The sequence below is a fragment of the Peromyscus californicus genome, unplaced genomic scaffold, assembly GCF_007827085.1.
Source record: "Peromyscus californicus insignis strain IS unplaced genomic scaffold, ASM782708v3 Scaffold_6__1_contigs__length_162567912, whole genome shotgun sequence".
NCBI lineage: Eukaryota > Metazoa > Chordata > Mammalia > Rodentia > Cricetidae > Peromyscus > Peromyscus californicus.
The window spans coordinates 28,594,058-28,612,218 of NW_026294584.1; the positions used below are offsets into that span (position 1 = coordinate 28,594,058).

Sequence of the window (18,161 nt, forward strand, 5' to 3'; positions counted from 1 at the left end):
GTTGCAACTTCACAGCCTGCTAAGGAGCAACAGCTGTACCTAATTTCAACTTGACGTGCTTCAGATCTCATATTCATATAGTTATTTAATGATCCAAGCATAATGGTCCTATATAGAATAATTACTTATATGAAGGAGCAAACTTCATACGCATTCCTTTTTAAATGTTCCTTCAAGAGAAAAACTGTTCTGACTCTGAACAATGAATATTCTCTCTCACCAATCCAAATGTTTGCGACTAAATGGCTTATCTTTCAGGAGAGAACAGTCATTGTGCCATGCTCACTTCTTTCTGACAGACTCTCTTTGCTTCCCCCCTTCCCAGTATAACCAGTACAAGGAAAAAAGGTAGAAGGCCAACCCAATCATTAAGTCATAGTAATAGATAGTGGCAAGAAATATCAGAAACAAAAGGAGATAAGGTATTTTAGAGTTGATGTATCTTGAAAGCAGAGAGTCCCTGCCCTGAGCTTCGACTTCCTGGGTAGGGAGGGTAGCAGAAGCAGGGCTCTCTGATCCTTTATCATCCGAATAGCATCGTGAGTGTCCAAAACACATCAATTCTTCAATGTCAGACCTTGCCTCCTCCAGATTCTCAAGAGGTTCACTGATTAAAATCATTGGGCCTTGGGATTTTTCCAAGCTACCATCTTTGTGTTGGAGAATCGGCCCCACATGTCGTTCTCTTCCACTACCTGATTCCATTATTTCCGAACTTTGGGAAACATCATTAGGTTTAGACATGGCATGGCCCAGGATCTCACTTTCTGGGTGGCAAGTATATTCCGATTTGATCGGAATAGATTGGAGTATTGAGTTAGTAACTGCTTTCTCTTCAGCAACTCGCCATCCAGAAGAGGGTACTGAATTTTTAGAGTGGCATCTGTAGACTTGAGGGCTGCCCTGAGAAGTGCTGGGAGTGTCCGAATTAAATGCAGAATGAACAGCATCCAAGTCTGTTCTCCGTGGTAATTCTTGAAGCAGCTCAAGATCTTTATTTTCTGGGAATATTGCTTTGTCTGTTGGTAAAACTCCCAAATGTAAATCCAGCTTTGACGTAGCTTTTTGATTGCCTGTAATGACCTGCGAAGGTTCGTCTATAGATGTTACAATTCCAATTCCACGTTTCTCCTTGTCATATGTCTTCCTACGATTGTATGTAGATGTGGTTGCCTCCTTCTCCATTTCATCTACATGTACATTACAAATAGCTGAATGTGACTCCCTTTTAAAATCATTGTCATGGATTACACCTGCTGTATCTCCATGACAAAGGGTATAATGTGAATCATCCTTCCTCCCTTCATGAGGATCAAACGCTGTTTCTTTTACCTCGATGGGCCTGTCACTGCGTGCTGTCTCTTGAGGTAGCTTAGCAATTATTGCTTTTCCTCTAGCAGACATGCTTTCTGGAGTACTTTCTAATGTTGTCTTAATTATATAAGCTGTAACTGCTTGTGCTTTTTCAGTAATACCATGATGGGCTAGAGAAGACAGTTCATAGCTCTCTGTCTCCTGGCAGGTAAACAATTGTTCTGTAGGAGTAGCTTTCAGACCTCTCGTGTTATCTCTTTTTTCCCACACATCTTTACACTCTGCTTGTTCTTTGATCTGCTTGGTTATATTTGTTTCAATCCCTCTTGTTTCTGGCTGACTTTCCAGAACATTCCAACTTTTTTTATGCTGTGCATTCATATTCTGATCTTCAGGATTACTAGAGTCTGATTTTCCCCTTTCAGCTCGAAAAAGATAATCATCCATCAGAACACTGCCATTTCTTGGTGAACCAAGATGAGTAGTTCCTGGTTCTAAACTGGAACCTTCGCCAGCTTCTCCCCAATTCACTTTTGTCTTTGTTGAAGGAGAGGGATCTACTGTTACTGTCCAGGTGGTAGTTGTAGTGTCTTTGCTTAGTAGGGTGGTTGTGGTTAAGTCCTCGTTCTTAGCTTTAGTGCCCTCAATGCTTATTTTGGGGTGCTCCATTTGCCTCTCTTGGTTCTGGAATATTGATTGAAAATTCTTGCTTTGGTTTTCACTAATACCTAAGCATGTATTCTGCTCCTTTCCATCATTGCCCTTGGTATAATCATTTTTGGAAGATGCACTTGATTCTTCCAGGTTTGTGGATGCCTCTAAATAGAAATCACTTCTTGAATATCTGTAATCTTTTATTCCAGGTTTCTTGATTCCTGCTTCATTATTTTTCTTAAGGCCATCTGCCATTAGTAGGTCAGAGGATGAACATGTTATTTGCACTTTGCCACTCTCATGGGCTGGGTTGGCATTATCATCCAGGACTTCTTTGCTGCAGAGGTTCAATTGCATTAATTCATCAGAGCTAGCATCTCCCAGTGATGGCCCCATTTCTCCCACATATGAAGGAATCTCCTCTGAAGTTTGGTGACCACATTCATTTCCTGGGGAATGGTTTTTGCTATGGTAGGCTGGTAAACTTGGAGACAAAGGCCTTCTGAACAAGTCAGTATGAATTTCATGATAATCTTGCTTCTTCTCTGACCCCTCAGCTGTATTTCTGAAATTGACTCCATCTGTTGAAAATGTATTCTTTTCATCCCAGGAAGTTGTTAGCCGTTGGTTTATCTTATGGAATAAAAACAACAAAAAATAAGGACAATATGATCTTTTAAAATATATGAAAAGTGAATTACATTTTATTAGCTCAAGTAATTATCTGGTAGATTTCCTTGGCTCAATTCATTTGTGGATTTAACACAAACTCTGAAAGTTGGATGTTTGGGGCAAGATCTTTGTAAGGTATGACTTGGGAATGAGATCAGTGGGAAAAGGCCCAAATTAATCACTCTCCTTCTCAGCTTCCAAATATCAGATTGTATTATTCACCCATTCTGCTTGTCAGTGCATTTTTTCCTCACTTAGGATATACACATTGATAGCTCCATGCTAATCAATTAGAGAGCAGCTTCCTGGATGCCCCTTGCCACGTTTATATGTGCTGTAGGTGCCCCCATTACAGTTTCTCTTATTAATATGTTTTCTGCAAAGCCTCTGCAAACTATTAATAGCAAAACGTCACTCAAAGAAAAGTGAGGGAGTTAATGTTTCTGCAAATTCTGTTTTAATGACCCTCTGCCAACTGGTACTCAAATGTATTTGAGCTCTTCAGTGATGCCAACTGTCAGGATTTAACAGTGAGATGCCTGTGTTTTTTTTTTCCTCCTCATAACTGACATTTGCATGATCTCAATAATTATATGCAAATCTTACGTTTTCCCCTTCTTCTCACATAAGGCTCATGTTACTTGTCAACTGCACAGCTGTCTTATAAGCCAATGCCTGTGGGTTCTACAGATTTGGTTGTATTTCCATCCATTATGGAGCTTCATTGTTTTATGCAGTCACGTCAGCATGGAGCAAATTAGCATCTAAATTACAGCTCCCTGTTCATTTACTGGGCGTATACTCTCAGTAACTTCTAAACAAACTTTTATATTTGAGGCCGCTCATGGTAATGAGGTGTATTGGTGAAGTATGTGATTTTTCAGGGGACTTTCATTATATTCTGTGGTTTGAAAAAAAGGAGATGTTAACTTTCTGCTGGTAAGAACTCTCACAATGGGTGACAACTTCGTACTGCCTTAAAGTGGGAGCCCAGTAAATTGCATACGTTAGTGGTGCCGTTGCCATCTCAAGATCGCAGAGGTGAAATGTGTGGGCAAAGAGAAGAGTTCTAGTTCCTTTTGGCTTCAGCACTGACACTTGAAGAGGGAAATGTCATTTTAATCAAATGTGATTATGAATCCATGTATCCCCATGCTATGAGCTCCAACCGAATACAGTAACAGATAAATTGCATTATGTGACTCATTTACTTCTATTTCTCATTGTGTGTTCAAAGTGCAAACTAAACCATTTCCTCCAAATTTCAGAACAGATTTGATGTGCACCAACTGTGAAATTTGTGCTAACAAATATTATACTAAATTGTACATTACCAAATTTGATTCTTGTTTTAAAATTATGTAGCACTCAGTAATTTACTATTTTACCATGATAAAGAACTTTGGGATTCTTACTCTGACAGAAATAGTAAAGCAAAAGACTGCAAAACATAAGAATTATAGGCTTGTCAGTTGGATAGGGCCTTAACCATTTTCTATTCCAGCCCTCTTATTTTACAGACGAGTTTATTCTAAGTGTACACTTGTTACAAAGATTAGACGTACACATCAGGATAGTGCCCCTTGCTTCTAATTCCCTCAAACTATTATTCAGAGCCAGTGGCAAAGAGATAGGAAATGAATGTCATTAATTCACCACTGCAAAGCGCAGAAGCAACACGCTGAAATCAAAGTGCCTTGTTGCTCTAGCTCAGTAGAGATGCTGGGACAGAATAGGCTTTCTACATTTGCAAATTATATTAACTGAGGCCATTGGAAGGCAGGAATTGCAGCATCTTTGAAGCATAAATAGATTCATCTTCTCTAATACCGTGGCAACTAAAACACTTACCACCAAGTCTAATTCTTTTTCATTATGTTCGTCATGCTCCCTTTTGGTATCTTCTACATTCTGATGACTGGCTCCCAAGTCATCCTTGTCTTCATGAGAACAAATGATTGTTGGGATGTAGGCCTCTGAAAAGTTAATATGATTAGTTTTTAAGTCGAAGATTGTTTGCATTGCAGAGTTTAACAAAAATGGATTTTGTTTAATTTTAAATAAATATTACCTGTGAACTTCAAATTCTCAAACTTATTTTCTCCAGTGGTTAACAATGATTCTTCTTTACTGCTAAAAGTCAGAAAAACAGACATTTGTTCTGAAATGACATCTTTTAAAGTATCTTTACATAGTGGAAAATGAACAGTAAAACAAATAAATATTTTTATAACCTTTTGTAATTCTGTATTACTGTCTATAATTTTAAATAAAACTTAAAAATTTAAGTTTTTAATAAATTTTTTAGGATGGCACAGTAATCAATACTGATTCTAGAAAAATTTAAATAATTATGCAATGACATATTTCTAAATGAGATTTTTTTGTGCTTGTTATGCTTATTAAAACATATCCAGAGTGAAACTATAAGCAAAAGTGTACCATTCATTATATTTTTTTTAACCTTTCAAATTGAGAGCATTTCCCTTTTGGTTTAAATGACAGTAGTTTATGAACTGATCTTCCATTGTTGTTATGAAATTGTTTTCTAGCTTTTCAATAATTACGTTTTTCATCTTCTTTATCTTTCAATTTTATTGAAAAATAAAGAAAAATAAAATAAAACAAGCTCACTAAAACCTGAAAGGCAGCTAAATTTATACTCAAAAATTTCATGCATGAATTGCCACTGGCCAGTTGTAAAATGGAGACTTCAGAGTGCTCACAGGAAAACACATAACTTCACTTTCAAATTATTCAGATTACATTGCGTTTTCTAGTGTATTCTGCGTTCTGACTAGAAATGGTAAGTACTTTTCCCTCCAAATGTCAGTAGGCAGATTAATGATGCCTTTATAATTATATTTGTCTGTGATATTCAATATGAAAAATGTAATTAATGAAAATTGCAATTTATGTATAGTTACTCAAAAGTTAATTTGTGTACCTTTAAATCATTTTCTTTTTAAAATATTTTATTTATTGCTATTATTATTGGGTGCATCTGATGTGCATGGGTAGGTTCAAGTGTGCAATGGCACAAATGTGGATAACAGAGATCAACGTTTTGGAGTTGATTCTCATCTTTCTATGAGTGCTGGGGATTGACCTCAGATCATCAGCCTTGCATACCAAGCACTTTACCCGCTGAGTCTTCTCAGCCTTCTAGTCTTTATTTCTTCCTTCCTTCCTTCCTTCCTTCCTTCCTTCCTTCCTTCCTTTCCTTCTTTCTTTCTTTCATCATCATCATCTCTCTCTCTCTCCCTCCCTCCCTCCCTCCTTCCTTCCTTCCTTTCCTTCTTTCTTTCTTTTTAGACTGGGTATCTCTATGTAGCCCTGACTGTTCAAGAATGCTCTATGTAGACCAAGCTGACCATGAACTCACACAGAGAGCTCCTGTCAGAGAGCTGACCCTGCCTCCCGAGTGCTGGGATTAAAGGCTTCTACCACCATGTTTGCCACACGCCAATCTGTTTTTCTTGTACTCACTTTTGTCAGTGAGGTTTCTGCAACCAACCAACTAACAAAAAAAACCAAACAATAATAATAACAACAAAACAGCAAACAGGACAGTGTCAATTGCTGATAAACTTCTATGCTCGAGTCTAGTCTGTTTGTATTGAAACTTTTATATAAATCCAGCATGGCTAATTTTACTTCTACAAGTCATGTGAAATTTGTACATTTTTCCATCCTGATAATGTAAGAAGGTGACTTAGTTTTGCATATATTTTTGTTATTTCATTTTAGCTTTACTGAAAACAACAGTAGTGAGCATGGCAAAAAAACCCAATGTTCTATGTACATAAAAATTTTTAGACGATGGAGCTTGAAGTACTGATACCACATTAATCTAAAAGTTGTAGTGTTTGACAAGATCTACAACTATGCAATGATTTTATTTTGTGAAATTCACCTACAAACCAATACATTTTGCCTCTCTGACTATATAATATCTATCTATTTTAAGAACATGTAAACCTGAAGCAGCCACCACCTCTGGCTCTTCTAAGCTATCTACCTCCCTTTTGAGCAAAGTTCTCTGAGCGGTGGGGGAAGTGAAATTATATACACATCATAATAGGGCTGAAAACCATGCTATCTCCTGTTCTTTACACTTTGATCAGTTGTAGCTCTCTGTGTTAATTGCCGTCAAATTCCCAAAGAAGCTTCTCTGATGAGAGTTGAGAGACACTGATCTATAGGAATAGCAATAAGTTATCAGTGGTGAGTGACTCCAAAACAACTGTCTTACTGGCACAGCGAGCGAACAACATCTGTGTAAACTCAAGCCAGGTAAAATCCCAGTAGGTAGTGGACATGAAGTCCCACCTCAAGCAGAGGAGTTATTGGCATTTGATAGCTGCTGGGAAAAGAAGAATCAGTTTTCTTTAATGGTACACTTTCTGGTAAGTCAACTACATTCCAGGGAAGGCCCTATAGCTAAGAGTAGTCTATCAATACAAAACATTGGACACATGATTTTTTTAAGATAGATGGATAGATAGATAGATAGATAGATAGATAGATAGATAGATAAAGAGAGAAAATAAGTATGAAGTTGTGTGGGTAAAGAAGTGGGAATGGATCTGGGAGTAATTGGGGAGGAGGTTGAATACGATCAAAGCACAATATATGATATTCTCAAAGAACTAATAAATATTTTAAAAGAATGTGTAAACTATTAAAACAATATTTAACTATTCTTGTTTCTTATTTGTTCTTAATTAGAATTAGGAACTTTCAGAATTTTATTTGTAGAGAGAAAATATTTGCTATCAAACAATGTTTTATTTTTATTTGCCAAAATACCATCCCTGAATTTTCTAATTATTTTAATTGCTTTGTTAAAAAGTAGTTGTTTGGAAAAGATAAGAACTTCATTTTTAAAAACTCATTCCAGAGACAATTGATTAGGGTTGAAACCACCTTAATGTGACTGAGTCTCATCAAAACATGTAAATTCAGGAATACAAGGGAAAACATTATAGTCAAGGATACATGCAAGGCAGAAAACTATATACCCATGGAACATAAATATTAAATAGAACAAATATAGAAAAAATTTACAGAAATGAAAAAATTCCTATAAATAAAAAGTGATAAACTTATATAAACAAATATTAAAGTAACATATACCATGTTTATAGATAGTAATGAAATACTGTGAAGGTATAAATTCTCTCCAAAATTGATGCATAGATTCAACAAATTGTAGTCAAAATTATACAACCATTTTTTATAGAGTTTGGACATGTGAGTCTACAGAGAGGAGTGGAGGGATGGTTAGCTCTATAGCTGTGGGAAATATAGGGGGGAACCTGCTGTAGCTAATTTCAAGAGTTCTTACTCAGTATGAACATCGAAGATAAAGTGCAGCTAAAGCGCAACTCATTTGAGAAATCAGACTTGAAGTTTAGTGGGAAGAAGGATGTGGTATGGTATTCCCCCAAATATTGTGCATGTTAATAAACTTATCTGGGGTCAGAGACAGAGTAGCCACAATATTAAACATAAAGGATAGGCAGTGGTAGCACATGCCTTTAATCCTAGCATTCTAGAGGAAGAAATCCATGTATTCAAGGATACAGACAAGCATGGTGACTCATCACGCCTTTAATCCCAGAAAGCAAGCCTTTAATCCCAGGGAGTGGTGGTAGAAAACAGAAAGGTATATAAGGCGTGAGGACCAGAAACTAGCAGCATTTGTCTGGTTAATCATTTGGCTGCTTAAGCATTTGGCTGGTTAAGCTTTCAGGCTTTGGAGCAACACAGTTCAGCTGAGACCCATTCTGGATGAGGACTCAGAGGCTTCCAGTCTGAGGAAACAAGACCAGCTGAGGATCCAGCGAGGTGAGACAGCTGTGACTTGTTCTGTCTCTCTGACCATCCAGCATTTCACCCCAATACGTGGCCCGGGTTTGTTTTATTAATAAGAACTTTTAAGATTCCTGCTACAGAAGGAACTAATACATCAGAAAATAGGGAGACAATGGAATCTTCAGAAATGAAGACATGGAAACAGCTACACGTAGAGAAAGTAATGACACTAGAACATGTGCAAAATCCAGGTGGACTGAATTCTTAACATGTCAAAACCTTGAAAATTCCTAGGAGAAAATATGTATGAATATAGACAGCAGGAAGTATCTTCTAAATGATGAAAAAAGACAACAGACATTAAAAAAAAAAACTTGGCTCTATTAACATTTAAATATTTTAAGGACTTATTTATTTTGATACTTTTAATTTTATGTGTATGTTTTGTTACATGTATGTCTATGAACTGCATGTCCACAATGCCAACAGGAACCAGCAAAGAAGCTGTGATCTCCTGGAACTGGAGTTACAGGTGATGATGAGCCACCATGTGGTTTCAGGGCACCATATCCAGGTTCTCTGCAAGAGCAGCAAGTGCTCCTAATTATTAGGCTATCTGTTCAGCCCCACTATTAAATTTAATCCCTTTGTTCATTGAAAGACATTGTAAAAGGGGGCCTAAGAGGTGGTTTAGTGGTTAAGAGCACTTGTCATTCTTGCAGAGGACCCAGGTTTAATTCCAAGCACCCACATTGCCGCTCACAACAACCAAAAACTCTGGTTTCAGGAATCCAACAGCATCTTCTGATCTTTAAGAGCACCAGGCATGGGTGTGCTGTACAGACATACACGCATGCAAAGTACTCGCTCTTATAGAATAAAACAGAATAAATTTTAAAAAGTCTTCGTAAAGTTTAAAAAAAAGATTAAAATTGGGGAGAAGATGCTTACATTGCATGAAATCAACACAATCAAGAACCAGTAATCTATATCTGTATACAGAGAAAAACACAACTTCAAATGAATAAAATTACAACTTATCTTGATAGCAAAGGGAAAGGATGCAGAAAGCAGAGCACACATATCCATATAAAGGGACAACTAGCATTATTAGGGAGCAGAAATGAAAATCAAAACAAGGTGGTAGCATTGATCCCTGTTCAACACAACAAAGTCAAAGTATATCAGTCCAGAAAGAGGAAGGTGGTCTGGAGACTCGGGCTTTCTTGCACATTCGTGGTGTGAAAACGATTAGGGAAAAGCCATTTTGAAAATCAATTTAACATCATTTAAAAAATTTAGCATCTGTATACTTCAGTACCATTACATGCATTTCATGGTGTACACTAATGACTTCTCTATGTGCCACCTGAGATAATTACAGTAATACTTGGAATGGCATTGGTGTCCAGCTGTCAGTTTTGAGTGAACATAAATACACATTCACAGAAGACTAAATAGAAAACTACAGAGTATCCTAAAAATGTATATTATATACAATTAAAATTAATAAAATATAAAAACATACAGAAATATAAACCTATCTTAGCAATGTAGTATTAAATGAGAAACCTGGAATGATTATTTCAAGGAATTTTTCCCCATAAGTTTAAAGCAAACTAACATGATTCCATATGATTACCAAGGAAGACAAGGCTATAAAACAGTTGTACCCAAAGGAAATCTAGATTTTAAAGATTATAGTGACTTCAGGTAAAGCAGTTTATGAGGAAGGAATCAGTACATGTGATGACCAAAATCTGTCATTGTTTTGTGTAGAGTTAATAGATTATTTCAAATGTCTAAACAGTTCAGTCCTCATTTCAGATAATCATGAAATCAAGTGGCTTGCTCTTTGCCATATATTATAGGATGTGTGTAGACAGAACACCACTCTTAAAGTTGAAGTAACACTTTTATGACCAATTACATATAAAGAGTTTAATTAAACAGGTTTACAATTGAAAACTCTATTGGTTGTTTACGGCAAGTCCTACCTACATCAGTACATCTGACTATGACATAAATAAAGTCATCTTTACTAGCTCTTAGATCCCTTTTGTGTTCCTGAAAATTTTTTGATCAAAAGATTTTCTTTCTTTTCCTTTTTCTTTTTTTTTTTTTTTTTTTTTTTTTTTTTTTTTTGTATTCCTGGTGATTGACACACTGCCTGGTACAATCTAATGGCAAAGAAGTGTTGTTGAATCAAAGCCTAGCCTTCTTTCTACCTTTCATTTTCCTTTCAGTCTCTTGCCAGCATTTTAATAACACTATTTCTTCTTTACACAAAATTTACTCAGAGAAAAACAGCACATGTTCATCTATATACCTTCTACAGATTAAATTATTACCACTTCCAAAGTTTAGAATTCCAAGGTCAAATGATTAAATGCAAATGCTTTAAGTCAGGTTTTTAAATTTTAAATTTTGTTTAAAGCTATTCTTCTGAATTCAGAAGAATAATTAAAAAATAACAAGTAGTAAAAGATACACAGCACAAAATGCATGCATCCAAGAGTAATAAGACTGTCAGAGAGTTTGAATTATGTTTAAAGGCAGAACATCAAGGATGAAACTGGAGTTAGCTTAAGCCGGATTGTGAAAAGGTTTACTGTATGTTACTGTGTTGCGGGGTATTTGATCACACTGAGAACCCAGAGGTTGTGTTGTTTACTGGAACCTGCTTCTAGCTGTACTGTGGCTCAGCCTGAGCACATATCTTTAACCCAAAAGCTTTCTGATTGAATATTGTAAACAGGATTAAATAAAATCAACCATTGGTATAGAGGCAGAGCAAGCAACCAGTTGATAGGAAAAGCTATAAACACTGAGAGGAAGTCAGGAGGACAGAGAAAGAGGTGCACAGGAACAGAAGGGAGTGACATCCTGTTGGAGGAGTTTTTGTTTGAGAAAGTGTAGAAGAAAGCTCTCTTTCTGGGAAGATAGCAAAGGAGGAAACAGTTGCATGCTTTCTCTGTCTCTATGAGCTAGGAAATTTTTACCCCAGCATCTGGATCCAAGTCATTATTGGTAAAATAGAATGACACTTAGTTAAATACAACATTACTGGACAAGCAGAATGTGGTTAAATAAATTCCACAGTTGTTATTTTTGTTTGTTTGTTTGTTTTGCTTTCCAACAGGTGGACTCTGGTAAGGGACATTAAATGGAGACAGATATGGTGAGTTTATTTTTATCTCTTAGCAAGGTTTATCTAATTTACATGGGATTTAGATCTACAAGGGACCTTATACTAAGATAATATGACCAAATTTTCTTATAGAGAAAGCAAAGTTTCAACTCCACAATGTTGGCAAAATTACAAAAAGCTAACTAGTGTCCAGACTAGTGATCCTATTGTTCTGGTCCCCAGGCAGGGGTTCTTCTGAGAGGATCAACACCCTCGGAAAGAGCACTAATTCTTCCATTCCTATGTGCCTTTCCAGTTACTAAGCTTGCACTTAGCCGCTGCTAACCATGTCACTTCAAACCAGACACATGGCATCTAGATGCTTAGTTTTCCTTCCCATATCACTTAGTCCCTTACAGAGTGATTATTTGGTATAATTTCCAACACAGGGACTTTTAATACAATTATTATCACTGATACTATTACTAACAAGGATATGAGTAGGCACATGCTGATCACATTTTATAGCATAGCCACTGACTCCCATCTCCCTTTTTACTAGAAGTTTTGTTTTTAATATCTACTGCATTTTTCATCAATTCATAACCTTCTTGTAAGACAACAACTTATAATCCGAGGCATTATACTCTCTTAAACTTTAAAAATAGTCTCTCTTTATCACTAGCTCACATTCCATGAAAACGCACCAGACATTCTAAACAAGCAACTTTTATTTAAACATATCCTCTCCAAAAAAAGGCCTGCTTGGGTGCCAGTTTCCACCTTCCTTCACTACTCTACTGATTTATTTGGTATGAGAATGTCACCACCAAATTACTAATTCTAGAGATTTGAGGGCTGCTGTTCTTCCATTCATGGGGTACTGTTTATTTTATCACTGTCAAAACATAGCAGTTTTAGGATAATTAATAATAGAATTTTCCTAAACTCCTGTAATACCATTATGCTAAAATCTCATACATGTCACTTAACATATTGGAGAAACTTCTCAAAGACTAGTTCAACAAAATCAAAGCCTGGTGTGATGGAGGTCATCAAGCATCAGGGTGAGTGGCAGGATGAGGGCGTCAGGAATAGAACATAACCATTCAAAAGGGGTCTAAAATGATGATACGGATAAGATCAAAGGACCATTTCCCCAAAGAGTTGTGAGTGTTGAATTGACCACCCCTTAACACTGCCTCAAAGTGCACAAAACTGTCTAAAAAGGACCAGTCTTAGCCGGGCGTGGTGGCGCACGCCTTTAATCCCAGCACTCGGGAAGCAGAGCCAGGCGGATCTCTGTGAGTTCGAGGCCAGCCTGGGCTACCAAGTGAGTCCCAGGAAAGGCGCAAAGCTGCACAGAGAAACCCTGTCTCGAAAAACCAAAAAAAAAAAAAAAGGACCAGTCTTCAAATCCTTCTTTATCATCTCTCATTTTATGCTTAAAAGCAATTACCATGACACTCTTGATTATCATCTGTGTTTAAAGCTTGTGGTCTCATTTACTCCCCAATATTGTTTGTTGTTGTTGTTGTTCCTTTAATAAATGACGCCCCAACGTAGCCAAGGAACCTAGTCTTGATTCTCCTGCCTCAGCCTCCAAAGTACTTGGATTGCTAGTACAGGCACCACTACAAACAGTTTATAAGTGATCTTTTAAATAATAAATATTATGAACCTTATTAGGAATATCTTTAAGTCCATTATAAAACTACATACACCAATATTAGTATTATGTAGATACAGACAAATATGATAAAAAAAAATCCCTGGGTTAAATAAAAATCAGGTAAAATTATTTTCCATTATGTTGTTTCCCCAGTAGTTGGCTTATAGGATTTAGATAATTCATATCCACTTGTTATTGGAAGAGGAGAGAGAGAGAGCAAAGCCCATGCTTGAAGAAATGAAACATTCACAATGCACTAGCCATCTTACTATGTTTTCCTCTGGCATCATAATACTATCATTATTTTCTTGGTCAGGAATAAAACTGAAAACGTAGGAGATATTAGTTTAAAGAGATAATTATGATAAATGTCTAATAGTGAACAGACATGTCTGAAGAGGAAAGAAACAAGGCATTTTTCAGAGGGCGTTTTGGATGGAATAATACATTAAGGCTAGTTTTCTGATGGTATCACCAGATAGCCAAGCATAAATTACACTTCTACACTACTGACAGTCACTCAAAAAACTAACACATAGTCTCTAGTCTAGAGGAAAACATTAGAATGTTAAAACTGGCTATTTTTTTCTTTTTTATCTGCTAAGGCTTCAGACTAACACCCAGCATGATGTGCTTTTTATATATTTGTTTTTGCCTTATTGTTTTTTGTTTGCTTGTTCAATTTTTTTCCTTTTTGTTTGTTTTAAGACACACAGAGAGAGAGAGAACACATGAAGCTAGTTAGTTAGGGAAGTAGGGAGGTTCTGGGAGGAGTTTGGGGGAAAATAATATGATAAAAACATAGTATATGTAAAGTTTTTTAAAATAAAACAATAGAAGCAACTATTAATTTACAATTGTAATATAACCAGTTCAAGCAAAACTACAGATCACAGTATTATGACCTACATAGTTTTATCCACTGTGTATAGTGGAATAGTTAATACCAGATTATTTATACATGATCAAGTAAAACTTTGCAAATATTAGAACTTTGCTAATATCTACCATCAATCAAGACAAGCAAGTGTTTTAGATAACACCTATCACAGGGACTAAATTCTTAATTTAAAATAAAATCAAAAGCTGTGGATAGTAAACCACCAGCTGGTTGAAAGAACTATATGAACTGCTCAATCACTGAAGGATCTAAAAACAACCTGCTAGACGATCTAAATTCTTAATTGAGCTATTTTTCTGTTTTAGAGAAGGTTGAATTACTGTCCTAATAATTCCTAGCCAGCCTAAATGCCACTGAATTTCTCTCAATAGGCTGAATTGCTGTGGGATGGTCTGTATGTCAAGTGTGCTGCTGATTGGTCAATAAATAAATCACTGATTGGCCAGTGGCTAGGCAGGAAGTATAGGCGGGACAAGGAGGAGAATAAAGCTGGGAAGTGGAAGACTGAGTAAGAGAGACACTGCCAGCCGCCAGGATGACAAACAGCATGTGAAGATGCCGGTAAGCCACGAGCCATGTGGCAAGGTATAGATTAATGGAAATGGATTAATTTAAGCTGTAAGAACAGTTAGCAAGAAGCCTGCCACGGCCATACAGTTTGTAACCAATATAAGTCTCTGTGTTTACTTGGTTGGGTCTGAGAGGCTGTGGGACTGGCAGGTGACAGAGATTTGTCCTGACTGTGGGCCAGGCAGGAAAACTCAAGCTATACTGAATTTTCTTGTTTTTCATCCTTTAAATTTTTTTAATTAATTGTGCGTGTGCGTGTGCGTGTGCGTGCGTGTGCGTGTGCGTGTGCGTGTGTGTGTGTGTGTGTGTGTGTGTGTGTGTGTCCATTGTGCCTGCAGAGAGATCGGAGGCAACCTACATGAGTTAATTGTGGATATTAAGCATTGAACTCAGGATGTCAGGCTTGGTGGCAGACACCTTACCTGCTGAGCCATCCCTCCTGCTTTTCAACCCCTTAAGACCCTTCAATGAAACTAAGATCATCCTGCTTCATGATCCCAATGAGTTATTTTCTTATATAGAGAACTGAATTACTATATTCTAAAATATATTTTATATCAATATATTTTATAAATTAGAACACTGTTTCATCATGACACTTCAACTTAAAAACAATGATGCTTTGTCTTTTTGATAGAGAATAGTTTTAATAGCAGAGAAAGAAGCAATTGAAAGTCACCCTTCCATGAGGAAATCCTTGGTAGGTTTTATTTTATTTTATTCAGAGATTCTTCATCATTTTCTACCAAGAAAATTTACAAGTCTGATTGTGTTTGGTCATGTCAGTGTGGTGGTTGCTGTTTTTTCCTAGCTCCAACCCACAGCAGAAGAGACATTTCACATTTTGTTATTCTGTCATTGAATCAAGCATCACACACTGACGGAAGTGATGTGCACTTTTCAAGGCACTGACTGATGAGGGTCTAGTGCATCATTAAGTAGAATCTTGGAAGTTGAGATGTGGACTAAAAAAACATTGTAGGTTGCTTGGGAATGTGATGTAATTACAAGCAGAATTTATGAATTTTAAGTAGAAGAAGACTATAGATAAACCTGGCTTAAGGGACTTCTCTGCTACCACCTGCCAATTATATTTTATGGAGAGAAATGTAAATGTCTTTAGGTGATGGGTACTAGAACAACTGAAGAATGTATATCAGCAAGCTATCTGGGGAAAAAGGTGTCTCAAACTTACTGCCCTAAGGTCCTTACTTTATCTAAATGCTTAAAAGACATAATTACACCCCTGCAGCAGATAGATGTCAAGAAACTCATGACTGTCCAGCTGAAATCCTTGCTGTCTCCAAAGCCAGACTGCCCATTCTTCAAAATCTACGCAAACTGATTGCTAAGAGCTTCCTACCTTCAAAAAAATTCCAGAATGTTACTGTGTGTTAAACTCTGAATTAATACATTTCAACTCTTACTTTCTTAAAAATTATATCAAATTGTGTTACATAAAAACTAATTTTAGCAGAGTTGAATCTACTGAGTGTGCCATGTTGGTACACAATTTTCAAAACTTCTATAAATATTCTGTTTTCCCAGGGAAATCTGTAGTGTTCACATTCACCACTTAAGTTATTTAGTTTCTTAAATACAGTGGTTTGGGGACAGAGAAATGGCTCAGTGGGCAAAGTACTCACATGGTATGTGAGTTCAGATCTCTAACACTCAGATACACAATCCAGTTCAGTGGTACCTGACATCTCAGTTCTGAGGAAGCAGAAACATGAGGTTCCTGGGACTTGATGACTAGCTAATTTAACCAATTAGTGAGATTCAGGCCAAATGAGAGACCCTTTCTCAAAAAGTAAGGTGAATAGACACTTAAGAAAGATACCTGATGTTGACATGTCCTCCACTCCCATGAACATGCTCACTCTATCCACATTTGTATGTATATGGGATTTATTAGAGTGGGTTAAAGGCTGTGGTCCAGTTAATTCAATGGCTGTCTACCAAAGAAAAGTCTAAGAATCCAGTTGTTGTTAGTCCACTAGGCTGGATGTCTCAGCTGGCTTTCTGGAATCCTGAAGATGTAGGGTCTAATGCCAGTGAAGGAATGAATTTGCCAGTGAAGGTGAGGGCAAGCAGGTAGAGAGCTTTTTCCTTCCATGTCCTTTATATAGGCTGCTACTGGAAGCTGTGGCCCATATTAAAGGTAGATCTGTCCACCACAAAAGATCTTCATCAAAGGTATATCCTTCCACCTTCAAAAATCTGAATTAAAAGTGGATCTTTTAAAATTCAAATGATATAAGTAAAAAAATCCCCCACAGGTGTACCCAACCACTTGGATTTTAGTTAATCCCAGATATGGTCAAGTTGACAATCAAGAATAGCCATCATTCTGAGGTTATAAGTGTGAGGCTAGAGCATCACCCTGCCATCACCCACCTAAAAATCAATAGGCCTCCCTTATCTAGAGTAAGTCAAATGAAATAGTTCATTATTCAAGAAAAGTATGAGAAGAGCAAGTACTCAGTGTTTTTATTTCTTATTTATTTATTATGTATATGGATGTTTTGTCTGTAGGTATGTTTACCTGCATGTATTACTTGCATATATAAGAGACCTTGTCTCAAAAAGTGAGGTGCATAAGCTTAAAGAAAGATGTCTGATGTTGGCTTGAGTTCCCCTACCCCACCCCCTCAGACTACTTGTTATCCTGGTGCCATTAGAAGCTAGAGCAGGGTTTCAGATCCTGGGTTTACAGACTGTCATTAGCTCTCATGATGATGTTGGGAGTTGAACCAGGATTTTCTGGAAGAAGAGCTGGTACTCTTAATCTCTGAGCCATCTCTCCAGCCCCAATTCTTCAGTAGTTTTATGGTACATCATAGACTCAGTGTTTGTTTTAAAGAATCAACTAGTATTCTTAATATAATCATTAGAATTAGCAGAAGATAAAGTGTCTCAAGCAATTTAGAAATGTGAAGATACTAGAAATTTTGCTGTTTAGCTTTTAATTAAATGTTGAATGTAATATTATGAAGTCATTCTTTCAGATCATGAGATGTCCAGCCTCTTATTAAATCAACTATGTCTTGCATTTCCTGTATATTTTAAAATTATTTATATTAATCAATGTTTTAGTTTAAATAAATATTTAGTAGAATGCATGTTATGAAGTCTGTTGGAATTCAGTTCTATATTTAAGTAATTCCATTTCATAATCATACTTTAAAACTAGCTCTTCTACTTGTACTAAATATCAGAAATTAATATATCAAGAAAGTCAGGAACCAAGTAAATTAGACTAGACAGTTCATATTCCAAAGAAAGACTCTCTTCCCAAACTTGGATTGTATTTTGCTGCATTTGGAAACTTTTTTAGGCAGCCTTGGTAGGTCTTAAGGCACTATTTCTAAATTTAATGCTTTTGTGAACTTAAGTCACACATTAAAATTATCTTAATGGGCCTT

At 36.6% G+C, this 18,161-nt stretch overlaps 1 protein-coding gene across 1 annotated transcript in view; it reads right to left on the reverse strand.

Moving 5' to 3' along the window:
- Nucleotides 1-282: 282 nt before the first annotated feature.
- The window catches only part of Ppp1r3a (protein phosphatase 1 regulatory subunit 3A), a 39,596-nt gene continuing 21,717 nt past the window's right edge, over nt 283-18,161 (reverse strand). Inside the window, exons 2-4 of the mRNA XM_052722347.1 lie at nt 4,712-4,770; nt 4,492-4,616; nt 283-2,601 (exon numbers count right to left, since the gene is read on the reverse strand). Coding sequence (XP_052578307.1) covers nt 283-2,601; nt 4,492-4,616; nt 4,712-4,770 — 2,503 coding nt within the window. The remainder of the gene's footprint in view (nt 2,602-4,491; nt 4,617-4,711; nt 4,771-18,161) is intronic.